This window comes from Phyllostomus hastatus, unplaced genomic scaffold (genome assembly GCF_019186645.2).
Source record: "Phyllostomus hastatus isolate PE091 unplaced genomic scaffold, TTU_PhHast_1.1 phas_scaffold_1674, whole genome shotgun sequence".
Classification (NCBI taxonomy): domain Eukaryota; kingdom Metazoa; phylum Chordata; class Mammalia; order Chiroptera; family Phyllostomidae; genus Phyllostomus; species Phyllostomus hastatus.
Window position 1 is genome coordinate 1,980,544 of NW_025334011.1, and position 23,717 is coordinate 2,004,260.

The window sequence follows — 23,717 nt, forward strand, 5'->3', positions numbered from 1 at the left end:
AGACTTGCAATACATATTTACTTTTTCCCCAATTTTTAACTCATCTTTAAACTTAATTTAAAAATTTACTATACCAAAGTTAGAGGAGATAATGAGAAATAAATCATAATCAAATTGATGTAAATCAAATAATATGCACTGAATAGGTGGTTCTCATAAACAAACATTAATGATTTAGATGAACTACAAAATAAGTAGTAAAAAGAATTATTTCCAAAATTTGAAAACACTTTTGACTTTTTTTTTCCACTTCCCACATTATTCCAAGCTCACATCTTTGGCTATTTTGTATAAGACCAACTAAGTCACACAAGAGAAATACAGCCAAAAAAATTGGAATAAGCTAGACATAGCTTATGAAAATTTGACATGAAATGTGAAAATGATCAAAGACTATGCCAAAACTTCCCTCTTTGCCCCCCTATAAGCACAAACTGGTAGCCTATCTATCTGAGAAAGGAGGCAGGTGGGAGGTGTATCCAAGAGCCCATATCTGGCGCATGTAGGTACAGTAACTAGGTAAACACTGTCAGCTCCCATAAGGCCACAGCTTGTCCAAATCTCAGGGAAGAAGCCATGAGATCTGTCACAAACTGGTTCTCCCAAACTAATGAACATAGAGGACACTCACCCATTCTTAATATTTAAAGGGGCTGATGCCTGATGCTTTCTCCCTTCTACTTCTACAAATTTAAGGGTATAGGGGCTTTGAGTGTCTCCTAATCCTACATTGTTCAAGTTGCCCGGGGTAGGTGCCCAGAGCTGAAACAAGGTTTCACTCTTTTGTTCTTCAGAACTTCTAGGTCTCCTAAACCAGCATGTAAACCATGAAGGCACAGATTCTCCTCTTCTTCCATCAATAAAACGCATGACACTTTCCATAGCCTCGGTCCACAGAAGGAAAAGGTAGGAAGTGACTGGCTGTTAGCAATCAGGTTCTTCTCATAAAAGCAGATGTTCAAATGTCAACATCTAAGGATCAGCCCTGGAAAACCCTCTTTTCTAAATCCATTATAAATAGCTACAAAGTTGTTTCTTTTTTTAGTATCAGACACTTCATTTGCCAGATTGAGCTGTATTTACAATCACTGCTCAAATGTTCTCAATCCCAGGTACACTATCTCATAATACTTTTTTTAATAGACTATTTTAAAAGTGCTTATACAGCTAGACTCACTGAAATAGGCAGGACAAGATCATGTTTTAGAAGGGACAAAAAAAAATCCTAAAGTAAAAGTCTTAAGACAGGGAAATCTTAAGGCTGTTTTCTTTCGAAGTTAGCAGTAGTCCACAAAGATTTCATTTGTCCATGTCCCAAATCTAAAAAGCATGAAATGCTTCCAGTATTAACCAGATGTAACTAACATATATTTTAGCAATAAAGGTTCTGTTCATGGTTCCCAACTTTCAACCTCAAGCTCCCAAGACTTCCTACCCTATCAGGGAGGACACCTGTTAGATGCCCCAGGCGTGGTCTAGAGTGAAACAAGGCAGGAGGAAGAGACACCAGGCAGGAGAAACCTCCCCCCTGTGTTTTAATCAGGCCTTTCTTGAGTTTATCCATTTTACATGTTATTAGATAACCCACAGTGATTTCACTGGATGGAAGAACTCCAGATATTTAAACAAAATGTTAAAAACTTCTGTCCTAGATAAATTCCCTTGACCAACCCGTGAAGAAATCACTGAACTCGATCACCCAAAAGAGCCATTCACCAGTCAATTCTCCCACCCCCAACTGTTTCCTCTAATAGCAATCCAGGGGAATTAACAAAGCAATATTGTTCTAGCAAGCCTAGAAAAATCCAGTTTCCTTATGTTATAAAACACATGACATAACGCCTACTAACCAGACAATCCTTTATTTTGGCAAATTTATAGGCCACAAAATATGATTGTGAGCTGCTGCTACTGGCAGGGGAGACTTAATGGTGTTACAGAGCAAATGCCAGGGCTCTGTGGAATAAAGAAATTTCTTTTCAGCTGGGATTCTCAGTCAGAACTGTCTTCCTACTGAGGAGAGTGTGGAATGCCTGCCGTCACCACGACTCCTTACCACTGGACTCTCACCTCAAAGACGGAGAAGCAGAGAGGTAAAGCACGTCAGCACCCTCTAACCAAAAAGCACCAGGAGCACCTCTGCAGGGGACAAGCAGGGTTTAATTCAAGCTGCATAGAGGGAGAATGCACACCAGAGGGAACCATCAGCATCTCAGTTATAAAGTGTTAAGGGAAAAAAAAAAACTATTAATAGGATTTGGGTTTTGCTTGGGTGATTTGGGGAAGGGTCTAGAGAAGCAAAGCTTTGCTCTAGATCAGATACTGTCAGACAGCAGGGACAAGTCTACGACTGAATATCTCAATAATTCTTACCTATAATTGGGACCAATAAGAGTAAGAATAAAGTCGTAACTGGTAAAGTATTAGCAGTCACTCGTAAGTGGCAATCTTGACAAAGAATAGGAAAAGGTCATGCTACACAGGAACGGATATTGTTCTTGGGCACATAAAGTGAGAATCACTGTCAATTCCTTTGACAATGCAGAAGACTTTGACGATCATTTCAGAAACCCAAACAATAATATGTTAGTTATTAAGCATGTCTATGTCTAGATCACATTCTAGACCGCAGGAATTTTTCTGTCCTCTCCAATAATGTCTACCTTAAAGCACCTTTCCTGTGATCATTTCACACAGTTACCTGGACTAGGGAGACTCTACCTATTTCAGTCAAGTCTCTGATGCCCAGAGGGGTAAAGAGGTAAGAGTCACTGCTTGCTTTCCAAACCATCTGTGGTAAAGAAAGAGTTTCTTTTCTCCCCAATTGTACAATACAGTAAAAACTAATTTCTAGAAAAATAAAATAAAAATACAAGACACAAAACCCCAGCCTCATTTTTAATTTAATCTTTGTTGTATTTTTTCCATCACCATTTAGTTCCCTTATACCCCCTTCCCTCCCCAGCAATCACCACACTGTTGTCCATGTCCATGAGTCCTTTTGCCTTTTTGCTCAATCCCTCCACCCCCTAACTGCACCACAACTGTCATCTGCTCTCCATCTATGAGTCTGTCTCCACGTTGCCTGTTAGTTCAGTTTGTTCATTAGATTCCACACATGAGTGAAATCATATGGTATTTGTCTTTCTCTGCCTGCCTTATTTCACTTAGCATAATTTTCTCCACATCCATTCATACTGTTGCAAAGAGTAAAATTTTCTTCTTTTTTATGGCTGAGTAGAATCCATTGTGTAAATGTCCCTTAGTTGTTTTATCCACTCGTCTACTGATGCACACTTGGGCTGCTTCCATGTCTTACCAACTGTAAATAACACTGCAATGAACATAGGGGTGCTTATGTTTTTTCAAATTAGTGTTTTGGGTTCCTTTGGATGTATTCCCAGAAGTGGGACTGCTGGGTTAAAAGACAGATCCACTTTTTTTTATTGTTATTAGAACCAATACAGATACAGTAACTTTCAAATTGCTATAACAGTTTCTATATATACAATCTCAATCTCACTTTCTATATTTATCTTGTCAGAAACCTGAGTCAGTGGACATACTTTGAGTAGCACTGTATTTTTTTTAATTAAAACATTCTGTTTAATGTAAATTAACTGTCTCAGAATATTGTTCATTTCAAAGTCACAGAGCACAAAATCACGTAGATGACCTGCTCTCAATACCCCTGCTCCTGTCCCTGCCATCAGCTGCATAGCTATCCCTCCATAGCTATCGTGAGCTGGAAACTCCAGAAAAGGCTTCCATTTCTGCACACGCTCAGACTTAGCCCTGCCTGCTACAGGCCAGACCTGCCCTTTTGCTGAATCAAACTGAAGGCCTGGGACACTTTTCTCTGGGTTGAAACTGTCCTATTCAAAAAATCTCCCTCCAGAATACTTCCTTTAACCACAATGGTTAAGTTAAACATGACTCATGCATATATATACCCACATGTATATTTATACACATATAAACATATATAGGTATTATTAAATATTTTGATACTTAAAATTCTGTGGCATATTTAACATCTTTGAGTTCCATGAGCCTGGTAACTGTGGTTATTCCTTTCAGCATGTTACAGTGACTGGAAGATTGCTTGACCTTTAACTGGCTTCCTACAAAACTTTTAATTAACTGATTGATCAGATCAACAAATGGAATAAATTAATACCTGTACTGTACACTGGTAGTGTACTGTATACACACATGCATGCATACACATATACCATATCTACATACACATGATGTCAACAGTGAATATCATATCTTTAAAATGAGAAATTAAACAAACCTAATAATTTCAATCACGATTTATAGTGACTTTTTCTTTTTTGTCACAAAGTTTTATTACCCCATGAATCTACATAACCTCACATGTACAATAAAAATAAAACATTCCTAAATTGTGTTTAGAACTCACTGTGATAATCCATTATAAAATTTTCTTGCATTTTGCCTCCCTTAAACTGATTGTTAAGCCAACATCCCAAGTTTCAAGTCAGAGATGAGGAGATACAAAGCCCATGATATTATTTATGCTTAAAATCTAAAAAATAATGCTGAATTAAGCTTTCTAATCAATACATTTTACTTAAAAATTTTATAAAACAGTACCTTTTCTATAACTGATTTCTACTTCTGTCTTTGCAGTACTAAATCCACATCTTTCAGTTAGTACTTTAAACCTCAATAACTTCAATTAACCTCAATTAACTAATTCAGGTCTAGTCAACCTTTATGTAGAATAAGAAGAATTTGAGAGACCCCTTATGCCTTCAAACCCCAAAACATGGTCCAACCCCGAATATGAGGGTATGGACCCTAAACTAACGGAATCCAACTTGGAGAGTCAGACCTGCTGCACATATTCTATTCAGTTTCCTGGGCTGGCTTTTACAATTCTACAGAACATCATGGGGTAGTGCAAGACTGAAAATCAAGCCTGAAACAAGGAACCCAACAGCATTTGATAAAACATATGGTACCCTAACTCCTTGGACTTAGGCATAGAAAGGACAACAGCAGAATTTTCATAGTACTGGTGGAGGACCAGCCAAGGTAGAAAAATCATAAACAGACGTGTAAGGAATATTCTGAGAACTCTTAATAGCAGTGACAAAACAAAGGGAAAAGTTCTGAACTCCCAAGAAACAGCAGCCTGGCAACCACAGGAAGGAAAAATGGTTGCTCATTTTAAACAAAGACGTGAAGTCAACTGTGGATAGAAAAGACATAAACATTGACACACTTTTCAAATAACATGTAGAGATACAAAATAAATAAAAATACTTCACATCTGCAGAGTGTGTAAATAAGGGTCAGTTATTACAGGGTTTAACCACACAACTGAAGAGCAACATATGGGTATTTTACTTGAAGGTAAAGGTTAAAATGAATCAAAGTCATCACACAAAGACAATTATATCTTGAGTTCATAAAGCAACGGTATTTAGACAAATTCTGACAGAAGATCTGCTGAGTTCCCATTTTAGCATTCTGTGGGGAAGCTAAAGAATGCTTTCAAAATACTTTAAGAAGATATCAAAAGTTTCCATATAAGTGTAATACTATCATTTTAAAGGAATCTAAGTTTCTTTACAAAGTTTTCAGAACACTTTGAAAGAAATTAGAAAATAAAATTCCCCAGTGTAACACAAATAAAAATATAAGCCAAAAAAAAACCCCTATTAAAATAGCTGTCTTTTGTTTCTTGGAATAATGTTGTCTTCATGTCAAAATTAAGCCAAAGCACACATCTTCGACAATAAAATGCTTTCTCCTGCTTCTTCCTAAATTTAAAATATAATAATGAGGTTTCTTTCCACCTCCACCTTCCCAACCATGCTGAAGCCATGCAACACTCCCAAACGCCTACAAACAAATACACACAAAGAGAATGAGCCTTACCAGACCATCACAGTTGTTAATGGCAACAGAGGTTCCTGGAATGTCCATGATGTCACCAACGTAAGCACAGTTAGTCTGCAAAGGCTCTGTTTTCCAGATTCTTTCAGGGGCACTTCCTGGTTGATGATCATTAACAGGGCTGGATGTATTCCCGGGCACTGGAGATGTTTCATGCCATTCCACAACAGCGCCGGGAGCAATGAGCTGGATGTTGGGCTTTAGTCGCAGATGAAAATCTCTTCCAAACGCTGTGATGTTAAAGAACAATTGCTCAGAGTTGGAAGACACGTCCCTCGTTGATCTCTTTTTGTGACTTGCAGAAAGGATATGGGAGAGATAGTGTCCTTCTCGATTTGTGCTGACTGGAGTCACCAGCTCATACTCTTTCTTCCTCTTTAGTGGTGAATCTGTGGAGCAAAAAAGAGAACTGTAGGAGCCTGTGCAACAGGAGGACACAGGAGGACACAGCACAGGCACGAAGTGCCCGCCTCACAAGACTGCACCTTGGCTTGCATAATAAGTATGTTTCTGAATCATCTCATAAGTACTACATTTGGAGAACACAAATCACCTCTCAAATGCACTTAGGTAACTCTGTGTTCAAAGAATCTTTTTCCGTTTTTTAAGTTTTTGTTTTTTTTTTCAAAAATAGACTGGCTGAAGTGGCTCAGTGGATTGAGTGCCAGCCTATGAACAAAAGGGTCGCCAGTTTGATTCCTAGTCAGGGCACATGCCTGGGTTGTGGGCCAGGTCCCAAGTGGGGACGCACAAGAGGCAACCACACATTGATGTTTCTCTCCCTCTCTTTCTCCCTCCCTTCCCTTCTATAAAAATAAAGAAAATCTTTTTTTAAAAAAGAATGTTTTTCTATTTTAAAAAGTTTATTACAGTGTGAACATTCATATCTCACTTACATATTTGAGAACATAAAGTTTCCATGAACAATACCTGGCTTGCTTATAATCAAAACACATTCCCAATTAATTACTTATTGCTTAACTGATATCTGCTACAAATTTTTAACCAAGCTGCTATTATGTAGAAGAAATTTTTTTCTTATCTATAAAAATTTTTCCTCTTAGAATCCTAGAACTTACACTAATTACAACAGCTACTTTATGTTACATCTTCCATGGCCTATAATTTATACACTGTAGTTTATACACATTTTCTCCATTGTAACAACCCTAACAATCATGCTTTACAGGTGATGAAACAGAGACTGAGAAGGTACGTGGCCATGGTCTCATAACTGTGAAGGTCAGACATGGACCAAGTGCTACTCTAGTTCTCACACATTCATTCTGCTACATCACGTCATGTCCCAAAAATCCCAGAATGCTTTCAGAAAATGAGGAAATGGGAAAAAAAGAAGAAATAATAATCTATACATTGAACACACTGGTATTAGTTAGTCAAGGGCAAGTGGCATTGTCATTTTGTACCATGTTCCCTATATGCGACATATACTCTTGAATACAAAAGTATATTTGGGGTCCACCTGACAACATGGGTGGCCACTTACATGCTAAACTGAATTTCATTTTTAGAACTTCATTCCCCTCATTTGGTCAATGTGAATATTATTTTTGCTAAAATGCAAGCATCCTTGGGAATAATAGATAGTACACTGTAAGGAACCATTATCCTTGAAGGCAGAAGACAGTCGATACTGAAAGAAATGAGGGGGCAACAGGATGAAGAAAGCATGGAAATAGAAATCTGAGAGTATGAATTAAACAGTTCCCCACCTTCATAATTCTAGCCTAAGACTTGTCCTGTGGTCTGTTAAAGGGCCCAGAAAACATATGATTCACAATTACTGCTCACTTACAGAAACTGCATGTATGTCATCCAATGGAGTTTGAGACCCATAAATGAACCTACAATCTATACTTTTAAATATCATTATAGAATCACTATGTTTCCATTATTCTCCTGCTTTTTAAATACTTTAAACAATGTGCAAAGTACCAGAAGACAAATAAAGGCATTTTGCAACTTGGGAATTTCTTGAGTACATGTTTGTAATCATTATGCCACTCACAATGACCAATGGGTTTAAACAAAATGTCTCTCTTTATTGAATGCACAGAGTAAGTAAGAGGGTTGCAAACATTTATTAGGCAGAGAAGGAGTCGGGACTGTCCCATCCCAGAGACAGTGAAGCCTGACCCCGGGCAGGAGCGCGGTTCTGCAGCAGCAGGATCCCTGTGTCAGAGATGCTCCATGTCTTCATCAAGGACCTACACTAGGCAGTACTGTAAGCACAGACACAGAGATTGGCTCCCTGCCACCACCTCTGGTGAATACCTTTGGAAATTCTGGTTTAGGAAAACAACTTGAAATTTTAGGGAATGAACTCAGGTGTCACAGGAGTGGCGTGATGGAGGGTAGTAAGGGATGGATCGGGATCTGGGATGTGGCCTGACAAAGCTTACCCCAAATTGGTTCCTGAGGATAAGAACTTCCCACTCAACCTGGCATTCCCAATATACTCTAAAAGAAGATTTTAGACTCTCCAGGGTCTCCTGTCAGTAGGATTTGTTTAATATGTGTTCGGGTGGCAATGCAGGTAACTAAAGAACCTTGGCTTTGTCTAGGCTGCTCCACACTCTGACTTACTGTCCAAGGCCCATGAGCATCTGGCTGCACCAATAATCCCAGTTATAACTCTTTCTCTAACCATCCATTCACTGTTTCATGGGAAGGAGAAAGCAATGCTTAGTTTTAATACATGGATTTCCCATCTCCACTGAAAGGAATTCACACAACCAAAGTCTAGACAATATACTGATACCTGGATTAAGTGACTGGACAACAAGAAAATTTAATAAGAATGCAGGGAGGCTCCTCCACACCCAAGGGGATACCCAGAGCCTCATGCTTAACAGTAAACCATACATTCCAGACTCACTGGGACAGTTCCGTTTTTTGTGTCAGACAACATGTTCTGAACCTTTTCTCATAATAAACATGGTGTATTGCTACAGAGCTTTATCTTGTGTAATGCTAATTAGTAAATCACTCCTAAGACATTCACATAAGAAACATTTCTGAAATTAAAGCTTGACTGAGTCATTTTCCAAGTGGAAATTAAGGCAATCAAGGAAGAAGGTGCACTTAGTGGCCTTCTAGGCCTCCATCCCTGGACAGTAAGTTAACAAACTGACAAAGGAGCTACCTCGTCACCTGCCATTTAATAGCAGAATAAGTCCTGGGCTGTGCTTTGTGCTCGAGAATGTACCATCTCTAATTCCCACAACAGTCACAGGAGGTCAGTATTATGGTCCCTAGTTTATAAACAAGAAGACAGGACTAGAAGGCCTGACACTAGCCAGCAAGAAGCCAAAGGAAAATTTCAATTCTGACCATTTTGAAATTGAAGGTCATGCTCCTGCACTCTTATTCACTTCCGAATAGATGGAACATCTTACTATCAACTTGTCATTTAAAAGCTGATTTACAAAGGAAAACTGAGACAAGAATGACGACACTCTGCCTACCACAGCCGGTCAACTGATTTTTCCTCCAGTGTAGTTTCAAAAATTTCTGTAAAAGGCTCTTAAATTCTCAGTCTTTGGGAGAAAACAAAAAGGGTGCTGGGTAAAGCTCACAGCAATTAAAGCATTTAATCTCAGATTACAATCACATAATAAAACCAAATAATATCAGATGTTAATATGCTGCATTGAGAAATTACACATTTCACAGGCCTAAGTACTCCCGCAAAGCAATGCAGCCTATAGTTAAAGAATAAACCACAGAATCAGAAAAACAGCAAGTTAACATATGCACTTGAACAAGTTCCTTATTTTTCCTCTGACTCAGTTTCCTCATTTGTTAGTGATAGTTCCAACTTCATAGGTTTGGTGAGAGGATTAAATGAGGTTATGTAAATAATTCAATGAAGATTAGCTGTTTTAACTTAAATATAAGTTAGCTACTCATTTCAGTAATGCCCAAGTACAATTTTTTTAAAGATTTTATTTATTTATTTTTAGAGAGGGAATGGAGGGAGGGAGAGAGACAGACAGACAGACAGACAGACAGACATCAATGTGCGGTTGCTGGGGGTCATGGCCTGCAACCCAGGCATGTACCCTGACTGGGAATCGAACCTGCGACACTTTGGTTCGAAGCCCGTGCTCAATCCACTGAGCTATGCCAGCCAGGGCTCCAAGTGCAATTTTAATACAGGAAACTATTCAATTGTCAGCTGAGATGGCTGATAATTGGCCACATTTATCACAGCAACAGTTATGTACAGGTACTTGTGGGGCATAAATTTCACAAGCCCAGAGGGCTGAGGCCACTGTAAAGCCACCCTGTGCTCACTGGTTACCCCAGCATGCCCCACATGCAGTGCCTGGTCCATCTCCCTGCTGTTATCTGCATACCATCTGCAATCTTATCTAAGAGCAAACCATCCACTTGCACACCACATTCTAGATCCTCTTGCCTTTGCAAGAACAGTTTCAGCAATTGTCTTTTCTCTCTTTCCTCATCAGTTTTCTCCAGATCACCAAATCATTCCCACCAGCAGATAAATAAGCTGCCAAATTTTCCATCTCTAACAAAAAATAAAAAATCCTTCTTGATGCCACATCCTCCTCTAGCTAATCCACTGCTTTGCTCCCCTTTATAGCAAAACACTTCAAAAGATTGACTAATTAGATGCCTCCTATTCCCCTCTTCCCATTCTTGTTCTTTCTCGAACCCACTCCAGTCAGGCCCTTGTGGAGGCCACTAGGAACCCTTTATTGCTGAAACTGATGGTCAAAACTGCATTTGCATACTTGCCCTATGAGCAGCATTTGACCCAGATTCTCTTTCCTCCCTGAAATACGTTTTTTAGTATTTAGCTTCCAGGACACCATTCTCCTGTGGTTCTCCTCTTTCCTCACTGGTCTCCTTCCTCCCTGTCCCTCAGCTCACGTATTCCCATAAACTGCATACACTGTCGTGCCAAGCACTCTTCTGCATCTTCCCTGTGCAGCCTGGTGAGCTCATCCTGTCCCTGACTTTGAGTGCCTTCCCAAACCTACATCTCTAGCACAGCCCCCACCCCCCATGAGCTCTTCTTTTGTCAGTGCAATTGCCTATGGACCCTGTGCACGTGGACATTCACTAGGTACCTCAACATTTACGAGAGTAAATTTCCTATCTTCTTGCTAAGTCTGTCCCTCACCTGTGTCAGGAAATGGCATATCTGCCCAGTTACTCAGGCCAAAACTTGACTAAACCATCCTTAACCTTAATTCTTCTCATACCACACACCAAATCTCTCCACAAATTCTATTAACTCTACCTTCAAAATATCTCCAGACTCTGACCACTGCTCACCACCCTCCCTGCTACTACCCTAGGCCAAACAACCATCATCTCAGTTTTGAATGAACCTCATAACCACTCTCCTTGCTTCTGCTCTTCCCCTTCACAGGTTACCCTCAAGAAAGAGCCAGAGGAAAGTGACAGATCATGTCATGCTTCTCAAAACCTATCCCAGAATAAAACCGCTCACAGCCTAGCACTGGGAACCCTTGCATCTCAAGGTCGCTGTACTTGCTGTTTCCTCTCACCAGTGTCTTTCCCCCAGACCAGTGCATGGGTCACCCCCCAGTTCCATCAGGCCTTCGCCTAAATGCGACCTCCCCACTGAGGTCTGTCCTGACCCCCAGTGACCACCACATCACTATCACCCATTCATATGCTTCATTTCTCCACAAAACTTGTCACCATCTCAAACTATAAATTATATTTGTATGTTTATTTGTTTACTGCTTCTTTATACCTACTAGCATATAAGCTTCAGGAAGGCAAGGTTTGCTTGTTTGTTTTTATCCATTCCCTTCACTACAGTTCCCCAGCACCTAAAACAGACCCTGAAGTCATTCAATAAATACTTGTGTGTGAATAAATGAATGAATGAGAGCAGTTTGGGCCTGAGGAAGCATCTGAAGTTCTAATGCATCCTCTGTATCCCAAATAGTAATTTATGACCAAGCAATCAATGCCAATAAACTACACAAGTGGTCCTGTACCTCTACAGCCAGAATTCTGCTTACAGATACATGCATTTCTCATAGTTCCTGCTGGCCCACAAATCAAACTTTTCATAGTACCCAGGTATTACATTTTAAATTACTACAAACAAAAATAAATTGATCTAGTCATTAACAGACCTCCTGGAAAGGAAACACAGGACCCCTCACACTTAAAATCAGCAGCAGGAAATCAGCCTCCACTTTGCAATCCATTTGGATAGTCATAGAAGCATAACTACACAGATCACAAATAAAAACAGCCTTGAAAAATCATCTAATCTTTGCCTCTTTCTTACCATTAAGGCATCTCAAGTAGGTGGCATTATTTTTGCTTAAGTTAGAGGAAGAGTGCCTTTAACCTGCTCCTGCTCTGTGAGGGGGGAGTTTTCTCTTGAGTATCCCAGGCCTCTCCATTCTCAACTTGCTCTTCACCTACCCAACCTCTTCCCTTAGTAAATAAGAGTGAGGTATGTGATTGGTAAGTCGGGGAAAAGTAAGAAATTTGCCAAGCTCTTGCCTGCCTCATCATTCCTCTTCCTGGGAAGGACTGTGATACGGAGCACATGTTCTCCTCCATGTCCCCCGGGGGCAGGCCTGATCCACAACAGATGGGGTGCCCATCAGCCAGAACACTGCCTAACCACATGAGTGTCCCACACTTCATCCTGGCCTCTTTTGCAAAAAAATATTTTCACTGTGTCTTTAGATTTGCTATTTCTCTACCTGTTCAGAACCCAGGCAGGTAAGACGGCTATGTTTTTATTGTGGATCTCCTCAGAACCTTGAACTATCTTTAAGAAAAAGTATTGTCACATCTCTGCCAGCAGTCTAATTATAACACTAACAATTCTCATTGTCAGAGAATTCTCTCAAATCTAAATTCTTCATTCCAGATTTTAATTTAATGTCCCCTTCCCCTTTGTACTGCATGAAAAACACCACATTCTTGTATAAAGGTTCATATATGTATGTGTGGCATAAGTGTACATCTGTACAAAAAAGGTTTTGAAGAGTTGGTATTCCATGTTTCCATACACTTACAGACCTTTGAGCTAGTCAGACTTTGTTTTAATGTCAGCCATGTTAGACTTTTCCAATAGCTTCCAAATTTTAATCATTTCTGAGGCTTTGGACCCATTTACACATGTCTGTATTTAAGTACAACACCACACACAGAACAGGCCCTCAGTAAATACAGGTGAAAAGGAAGAAGTTGCCTCAAACACATACTTGAATGGGACAGCTCTCTGTTGAGAATAACATGCCGTTTACCCTTCATATATCTAAAGCAAATTTCTAACTTTACCTGAATATTTAGCTTGCCTTCCTGACTTCATGATGTGCTAAATTTCTCAAACCTCCAGACTAGAAAACCAATTTCATTTTAACTCCCCCCACCCCAATACACATTAATATCATTCAAGTTCTACTGATTTCTCCTTAGGAATTTCTCCTCTTTCTTCAAATCACCTTCAAGTCCTTATCACCTCAAACCAAAAAGCTCTAAGTGTCAAGTCCAAACTCCCCACACATAATTTCTCATTACAAAATATTATATAAGTTGTACCAAAATATTATGTAAATTATTGCCAGGAAAACTGTTTCAGTGCTCCACGTTTAAAATGCCTAGGTTCTGGCAGCCAGCATCGGTTTTCAGCTTGGCCTCTCCCTGGCACCTCCAAGCCCAGCATAAGTGGCAACCACCTGCAGATCACTTTGTAGCTAATGCCAAGTAACCCAGGGCAGGACACAGGTTGCAGATGACCTTGGCCTGAATCTCCCACAAGGTCCCAGAATCAACACATTAGGTGGCCAGCTTCAGACCACACCAGAGCACCACCTGATCACCTCTACAACAACACACTCAAAGAGCAGACTCAGCAGGCACCAGAGCCCTGCTAAAGTGAATCCTGCTCCATGGGGTCAGCCCCTGCACAATTGCTCCTCCACTGTAGTCATGGCCAGTCCTGACAACCAATCAGGATGTCAACCCCTCCCATTGATGTGCCAATATCAATCAAGGTTCAATCAAGGTACAACATACAACAGGAGGGCACAGACAACCCACACAAAAGACACACCTAGAGCACCTGGCTCAGGTGATCAAAGAGATTGTGCCACTAGGCCCTACAGGGCACTTACAACATAAGGCCACTCTACTAAGACCGGGAGATAAAACAGGTCTACCTAATACATAGAAACAAACACAGGGAGGCTGCCAAATTGAGGAGACAAAGAAACATGTCCCAAATGAAAGAACAGGACAAAGCTCCAGACAAAGCTCCACAAAAGCTCCACTAAACAAAATGCAGACAAGCAATATGTCAGATGCAGACTTCAAAATACTTGTACCAGTAAGAACTTAAACAAATAGATAAGAATCATAAAAAAGAAGACAGAAAACATAAAAAAGAATAAGTCACAAATGAAGAATACCACAACAGAATAAATGAAACTAATACATAACAAGCAGACTGACAGCTCAGAGTGGGGTAGGGGGTCGGGGGTAGAGGGACAGAATGAAAAAGGAAAAAGGACTCATGGACACAGACAACAGTGTGATGATTGTCGGGGGGAGGGTGGTATAAGAGGGATAAATGGTAATGGAAAACATACACTTAAAAATAAATTAAATTTAAAAAGAATGCCTTGGGGAATCAACAGTAACTTAGATGAAGCAGAAGAATAAGTCAACAATTTGAAAAACAAGGTAGCAGAAGACACAATCAGAAAAGCAAAACAATAACAAAAAAGAATCCAAATAAATGAAGTTTATTGGGTTTCTGGACAATGTCAGGCACACCAACATTTGTATCATAAGGGTACCAGAAGAAAAGAGAGAGCAAGAGATTGAAAACCAATTTGAAGAAATAACAACTGAAAACTTCCCTAACCTGGTGATGAAAATAGACATACAAACCAAGGAAGCACAGAGTTCCAAACAAGATGAATTTAAAGTGGCCCATACCAAGATATAACATAACTAAATGCTAAAGGTTAAAGACAAAAAGAGAATCTTAAAAGCAAAATGAGAAAAGCAGTTAGTTATCTAACAGGGAGCTCCCATAAAAATATCAGCTAATTTTTCAACAGAAACTTTGCAGGCGAGAAGGGACTGGCAAAAAATATTTAAAATGAGGAAAAGCAAAAACCTACAACCAAGATTACTGTATCCAGCAAGGCTATCATTTAGAATTGAGAGAGATAAAAAGAGCTTCTTTCCCAACAAGAAAAAGCTAAAAAGGAGTTCATCACCACCAGAGCAATAATACACCAAAGGTTAAAGTGACTTCTTAAGGAAGAAAAAAAAGATCTAAAATACAAAGTGTGAATAATAAAATGGCAATAATTAACTAGCAATAATTACTTTAAATGTAAATGGATTAAATGTCCCAATCAGAATACATAGGTTGGTTGAATGAATAAGAAAATAAAACTCTTATATATGCTGTTCACAAGAGACTCACTTCAGATCCAAAGACACAGACTGAAAGTAAAGGGATAGAAAAATATATTTCATGAAAATGGAAACAAAAGAAAAGCTAGGATATCAATACTTATACCAGACAAAATAGACTTTAAAACAAAGGCTTTCACAAGAGACAAATAAGAACCAAGTAATTCCGCTTCTAAGTATTTACCCAGAAAAACCCAAAATACTAATTCAAACAGATATATGCATCCATATGTTCCTTCAGCATAAGTTACAACAGCTAAGATATGGAAGCAACCTAAATGTTCATCAATAGATGAATGGATAAAGAAGAGATGGTGCATATATACAGTGGAATATGACTCAGCCGTACAAAAGAATGAAATCCTGCCCTCTGCAACAATATGGATGGACCTAAAAGGTATTGTGCTGAGTGAAAAAAGTCAGAAAGAGAAAAACAGATACCATACGATTTCACTCATATGTGGCACCTAAAAAAAATAAATGAACAAACAAAACAGAAACAAATTCATAGATACAGAAAACATTCTGATGGTTCCCTGTGGGGAGGTGTGTTGGGTAATAGTGAAAAAAGGAAAGAGATTAAGAAGCACAAATTGGTACTTACGAAAGAGTCATGGAGATGTAAAGTATGGCATAGGTAATACAGTCAATTTTAATAATTATGCATGGTGCAGATGAGTACTACATTTATGATCACTTGATAAGTTATTTAATATCTAATCACTATGTTTATACCTGAAACTAATATTGTATGTCAATCATAATTGAAAAACACAAAATGTTTTAAATAAATAAATAATAAAATGCCTAGCCTCTACCACTTACTATCTTTGTGATTTTGGTCCCTTAAGACTCTTTAACACATCACTACTCATCTGTAAAAATAAGGGTAAAAGTATCTAATTCATAGGATTGCTGTAAAAACTAAATGGCCTAATCTAAAGTGCTCAGAACACTGTTTGGCACATAGTGCTCAGTAAATGTTAAGCATTAATATTACCACGTTATTCTCTCTGAATAGTATAAGTAGCTATCATTACTTTAGGATAAAAATTGCTTGAAAGACCATGTACTAACAAAACCCTCTCACTTTACAAGTAAGAAAGTGAAATTCAGAGAATAGGTAACTTAAGCACATCAAAACTTAACTTTGATGTTTAAGGCCCTCTGCACTCTATCCCTAATTCCCTCTCAACACCATCTGACTATCAGCCTACCACAACATTCTGATCTGCCTTCATAGCCCCGCTCTACCTTACCACTCAGGGTGGAAGAACTGCTGCCTTTCCTTCATCTATGCAAGTTCAACCCACCCCCTCCGATTTATTTCAAGCCCCATCTTTTCCAAAAAATCTTTCCTGCTAACATGTCCAGAGTATAGCCTTCCTGGTCTAAACTTCCTTATTCTCACTGTCGTACACTGTCTGTATAAAAGTTATAAAAATCTCTATAGAAGAAAATTACATGCTTATCTCTTGTCCTTGGAGAGATTTTTATGCTCTTTGGGACAGACATGTGGGATCTTGACTGTGTTTAAATGTTCCCATTGTACATCAGTCTTTAGGGAAAAACGAAATCAATGATTATTTTTGGAAGTGGGAATTCTTGGGAGGGAGGGCTCTCACAGAATAACACTGTGGCCCATGCTCTGGGATCCTCCTAACTCCTTCACGCATTCAGTCACATACGCATACAGCTGAGGACAGGAAGTTTGGTATCTTTCTAGGTATGTTGTAGAAAGATACACAACTATCTTTGAGGTATACTAGAGGTCCCCAGCACATCTGGAAAAACCACACTACGGGACAGTTCAGAGAACAAAAGTGTTCAGTAGTACAATCAACACCACGAAGACCTGGAGTGACTGCAGCACAAAGCTCCCATATTTAACAGCAATCTTTAGCTGATCTAAATAATTCCAAAGGCATCCCAGGCACACAGATTATTGGTATACCATGATTGCTGCAATGTGGCTTTCATCCCAGGCAAGGAAGGGGGTAAGGTATGATGGCTGAGCACTAAAGGTCTGGAATCAGGAAGCACTGTGTTTGAAACCTGGTTGGTTTCAAACTGATATACTCTTTGGTATCCTGCAAGCAAGTTATGAAAAGTAAAGCTCAGAGAAGTGATCTGTAAAACAGGGATAATAATAGGAATCAAATGAGGTAAGTCTCATACAGGGGCTGCCTAATACCATTTCAAAAAATGAAAAATTAGTTGATGTTATCACCACCATACCATCATCGTCCTCTAGTTAGAGCTACAGAAGCATGAAGTCAGTTTCAGATTCCTTCCATCCCAATACCCCTCAGGCCTCTGTCCCCCCTCTATCCCCAACCCTGCCTCATGTTTCTGATATGGTTAAAAGAGACTGCATGTCAACACAGGGTCTCAAGTCCAGGCTGGCTGTCACAACCCAGGCTCCATTAGCCAACCCAGAGACTGGGATTCCCCTCCCAAGAATTGGCTGATTGCTCTATTATGAAAAGGCAGTTCACACAAGCAATTTCCTTTATCAGGTATAAATTCTCAGTATGCAACAATCTGGCCACAAGAATAAAATCAAATAAGCATTTTCAAGATCTGCTAAAGAAGTAGCTCCAACAAAAACATTTCCAAATCCCGAGCCAAAGGAAAGAAAATGACTTTCATCAGAAATGACAGGAGCCAGCTGCTCCAGGAAAGATGTGAGCGGGGTGAAGAGTGGACCTCAAAAAGGGCACCACACGCCAAAGGGCTCACCAAGGCCATAAACACTAACAGAGAAGGGGGCACATCTTCTCTGGAAGGCAATTAAAAATTAATTGTGACACAGCCTGAACTTTTGAATACAGCCAGATTCTTTGTCCTCACTTCATCTCCTCTAGGTCGAGAAATTCTTTGATTTTTTTTTTTTTAGTTGCAAACCCATTTTCACAAAGAGCTTTTATCAACCTATTTCAGGAAAAAAACAAAAAGGTGTTTTGAGGATTATTCTGGTGGGCAGGACAGAGGAGAACAATGGGGAGGGAATGGGGACAGTTGTAATTGAACAACAACAAAATTTTAAAAATTAAATACATATTAATAAAATTTTTAAAAAGAAAGAACAAAGAGTTGTACACTTAAAAATTCTTCTCATTTTTGTAATCTGGGTTTTTGTAAACAACTGTTGCAATTGCACAATGTTTATGTTCAAGAGAGTTGTTTAGGAAAGAACAGCTCATTCTTTACTGTTCCAGAATATGAAATCAGGTAAGAGAAGATCTTTCAGGAAACTTTAAAAGCCTGAAGAAAAATATTAGTTTTAAAAAACCGCAAGTATTTTTCTTTTCTGCTACGTCTAAAGATAGTCAAATAATCAATAATAGGATAACAAGTAGAAGAGAATTATTTTTTTAAGTGAGGCCCAAATGCCAAAATTTTAACATTCCAATCTTAGTTTTTAAAGAAGCACTTCTACTGGCTGTATTTATCATCTTGCAGACTCAAGAGCTATATTAGGCATTCTAAAAATTAATACTTCTCATACATCTTACAATTGGTTGATATATAATACTTTTAAAGGCTAATTTGAGTACAGAATTTAAAGCCAGGAAAATCAGCATTTGTCTCCAGGGCCAAAGGCTGGGGAAAATATGACAGATAAGAAATGCGGATAGCATTTTTAAAGACTTTCACTGAAACATTACTTGTGGTAATTATATTTTCCAACTCTAAAACACTCTGACTCATGGTTTAACAAAAGTATGAGAAACTGGGACAGTCCACAAGACCACTGGATTAGTTTCCTGTCGCTGCTGTAACAAATAACCACAAACTTGGTAACTTAAAATGACACAAACTTGTTATGCCATAGTTCTAGAGGTCAAAGTCGGAAATTAGTCACACAGGGTAAGATCAAGGTATCAGCAGGGCTGCATTTCTTCTAGAAGCTCTAGTAATAATCTGTTTGCTTGCCTTTTTCGACTTCCAGAGGCTACCTGCATTTCCTAACTCGTGGTTCCCTTCCTCCATCTTCAAAACGAGCAACATCCACCACGTCTTTCTTATGTCGCTATCTTTCTTTCATCTACCTCTTTCATTTGTAAGAACTTCCCCTAGATAATCCAAGATAACCTCTTTATTTTTAAGGTCAATTGATCAGTATCCTTAATTCCACTGCAAACTTAATTCCTCTTTGCCATGTAATGTAATATTCACAGGTTCCCGAGATTCTGAAGTGGACATCTTTGGAGCCATTATTCTGCTTACAGCAGCCACCAGTTCCCATGCAGCGTGCTGGGAAGTCCTTACATCTGTGGCACTATTGCACAGGTGTGCCACCCCAGCATCCCTCCCACACTCCATGCCAATATTCCCTCAGGTTAACCATCCCACACTCCACACTTAGTCCCTATAAGTCAAGGGTTGAATATCTTAACTGAGGCCAATCAGAACACTACATCCCTGACCACGGTGAATGGTTCAGGAATAAGCTTATGACTCAAGCTAGGTAGCCAATAAAAGCACTACCAGGAACATTCCTAGAGCTGTCAGAAAATAAGGGTTCTGTCTAGTGGGATGAAAGGTAGATTGATAGCCTAGAGCTGCTAATGATAGTATTTGCCACTACTCTTGTCAGCAACTGGTGGGGGCAGGGAGCGTCATAGACATGGCCATCTAATCCTGATAGTGAGATAAAATGAACATAGAGGAAAAATGAGGAAGGAAGGAAGGAAGGAAGGAAGGAAGGAAGGAAGGAAGGAAGGAAAGAAGGAAGGAAGGAAGGAAGTTCAAAGATTAAGAGAGAGATTGATTCCTGACATCATTCTGAGTTCTCAGATCCAGCTGTACTTGACTCTGATCACCTGACCAATTTTGTTTTCCTAACCAGTGTCAACTTGGTTCCTGTTTCTTGCATTCAAAGGAGTCACAATTAATGTAAGAATTTTCTCTCAATGAAATGGAAAGAAGAAATTTTAATAAATAAGGTGAACAGAAGAGAAGTAAGTCAGGTGGAATTATATGGAATAGCTGTTCTTGCATCACTCCTTACTCAACTCTCTTCCTCTACTACTACAGTCCTATGAATTAAGCAACACCTCATTATCAACAGAAAGATAATACATGAAAACAGAACTCTCAAAGATCTGTCACATGGTGAGCTGAGTGGTTGGATAGTTTACAAGTCTACAGCACAGAAAATTAAAGTCCCTGGAAACTCGTGGTGTCATGCAGACCTGTCAAAAATGCAGGGATTGGAATGAAATGGAGCTCCCTGAGTAAAAGTGTTTTTTAAAAAGCACAATACTAAGACATACTAGTAGTACTATTATTCTAGTTTGCGTGCCATGTTCCAGAATTGTGTAAGTCCTTTACAGTTGTACAAAGTAAGCAGTAGGAGTATGCCTGTGTTACACACAAGACAGTGATGCTTTCAGAGATTAAAGTCATCAGCTAGACAGCGGTGGAGTCAAGGTTTTAAACCACATGGTGAACAGTCTGTGCCCCTGACCATCTAAGGGAGGGAAGGCGACAAATACTAATAGGTACTCTACTGGATATACTGAGTAGGGTGAAGATCAAGGAATGGACTCTACATGTAACAGAGAGAAGTTTTTACACATAAAAGAAAGAGAATTCAAATCATATGGATAATAATTTTAATCATTCCTTTTATTTATTTGCGTATGTGCATATAAAAATATGTGTACTATATGTGAAGAAAATGATAGGAAATGTGATTTAATATCTAAGACTACAGTATTTAAAGAGTCATAGATTTAATCCTATTTACTTTCTACAAAATTTCCTAAGTATTATTTATGATTTATCAGTCACTTCAAGAACAAGATAGACTGTTGCATGCTGCTCGCAATTTGTTCCAAATGCCATAAAGGTTCATCATGCTGAATTTGTGGCAATCATCTTTATAAACAGGAGACTGACATTTTACCACAAAATCTTTCCCAGGGATTTACAGTTAGTCAGCAAAGTCCTGTAAACGTATTTGGAAAATTAGGATGAATCAATTGCATGTGGGAACAGAGATTTCAAAGCTGGGAAACTCTTCCCACGCATTGCTATCCATTCTAAAGGACAGACAAGTATCAAACTCTATCCTATGATGAGGATGAATCTTTTCACAGTACAAGTAAAATTACAAAACATTTTAATAATACAATTGGCCATCCCTTTGGGTACTTGATAACCAGAAAAATAATTAATTCAGTCCTTCTTTTAGAGATTGTATAATCAAATATTTAAAAATCATATTCAAATTTCAAGAAGAATAGAGACAACATTAATGTAGAATTAATATTTTTTAAATCAAATATGTTCATATATTGCTAGTGGGAGTTCGGCTCATACAAACTTTTTGTAATGCCACTTATTAAAATGTATCATGTTAACGTGGTTTTACTCAGTCATCAGGTTCTAGGTCTCTCTCCTAAGCAGTCACTTGATCAGCAGGTAAGGACCTGCAGACAACAGAGTGCAGTGACGTTCACTGTCATGAGAAAACAAATACCGTAAATTGAGGTTTTTTAGTATGATGGGATTAAAATGATGTTTACAAGGAGTTTTTAATGATACAGAAAACTATACTAAAACATGAAACAAAACAAAAACAGGTATACAAAAACCATACAACCTGTATACTCAGGAAAGACTGAATAATATGCTAAATGGTAACAGTAGTTTTATATTTGGGATGATTGTCAGAAATCTTGGAAATGGCGAAAAATTAAGGAAGATGATTACAATAAGCACATGTAAAACTTCCATAATCAGAGCAGATAACTCATTAATTAAAGGAATTATTCAACAATTTGTAAAATAGAAATTGCACAGCTTAGGAGTAAAAGCTGATCTCTAGTAGAGGGATGCTGGAGAGAGGGTCCCTGAGATTCCGGTACTGTAATCCTGTTTAAGGAAGCATCAGGGTTTTATCTCAGTCATCACTGTCAATATATCCAGTCCAAGTGATGCAACCAAAGTCTTCATATTGAAGGCATGCATGATTTTACCAGACAATTTGGAACTGTCCCTAATGGATTTCCAAGGTAATCTGGGTTGGCTACCCACAAGCAAAGAATATTTAGATAATCATCCTGGAAGCAGAAATGACTTTGAAGATTTCTGAACATTTCTGAGCAATGCCATTATTTGGTTAAATGACAAGGGCAAATACTGAAAGTATGTGGAAGAAATACTTCAGATAAGTAGCAATAATAAGTTACTGGTGATAGATAACCTGCTGAATTTAATAACATCTTCATCTAAGAAGCTTAAAGCAGAAATATTAACCATTATAATGCTCAGTGAAGAGATGGGAGCTAAAGCAGTGAAGTGCATGATCTTTAATCACAAAGAAAAATAATGGCTTGGGTAGCTAAAATTCTAAATTTTACAGAGGATCTGTTTAACCCTTCTTTGAACCACACCCTGTAGCACTGCTGCTGACAAACCGGATTGATAGACTTAAATCTTACCTAATTTTATTTCCCTTAACGCCAGCAACAGGGCAAATGGTCCCAAGCAGACTGCAGTGTGAAGTCAGTGGGCATTCAAAACTTGCATATAATTCAGTTCAATTTGCCAAATACTTATGAAGTACCAAAAAGGAAAGTGCATAAAAACCAGTAAGCCTAGATCCCTGAGCTTTGTGAAGTGAAAAGAGTAGTCACAAGAAGTACAGACAACACTGAATAACTAATTGTATAGACACTGTCGCCATCCCTGTTTCTCGTGGACCAGTTAAACCTGGAGAGTGACACAGAACAAGAGCATTTAAAGAAATTCAGAACACACATAAATCCCAATGTGACTATACCCCGCTTGTTAGATTTACTCGTTGAATAAAAAATATTTGATGCCCTGGCTGGTGTGGCTCAGTGGACTGAGTGCCAGCCTGAGAACCAAAGGGTCACTGGTTCAATTCTCAGTAAGGACACACACGTAGGTTGCAGGCCAGGCCCCCAGGAGGCAACAACACATCGATGTTTCTCTCCCTCTCCTTCTCCCTCCTTTTCCCTCTCTAAAAAGAAATAAATAAAACCTTTTAAAAAATATTTGAGTACCCACAATGTACTTTACTGCTTTACTAGGGATACAGCAGTCATCAGGACAAAGTCTGTGCTCTCATGAGGACTACAGTAGAGGAAATGCTTACTATATGCCAAGGACTAGGTGAAGTGACTCACACTAATCCTTGAAAACCAAATAAATACCAGTGAATTACTAAACTATTTCTCAGTAAACTGTATATTTGAGAGAACAAGAATAGCAACTTTATTTTGTTAAGAATGAAATGCAATTGAATTTGAAGCTGG

At 38.8% G+C, this 23,717-nt stretch overlaps 1 protein-coding gene across 1 annotated transcript in view; it reads right to left on the minus strand.

Annotated features, from left to right (window-relative positions):
* ADAMTS3 (ADAM metallopeptidase with thrombospondin type 1 motif 3) overlaps window positions 1–23,717 on the minus strand; it is a 232,634-nt gene that overhangs the window by 203,581 nt on the left and 5,336 nt on the right. The window contains exon 3 of the mRNA XM_045858021.1: window positions 5,917–6,323. Within this exon, the coding sequence (XP_045713977.1) occupies window positions 5,917–6,323 (407 nt within the window). The remainder of the gene's footprint in view (window positions 1–5,916; window positions 6,324–23,717) is intronic.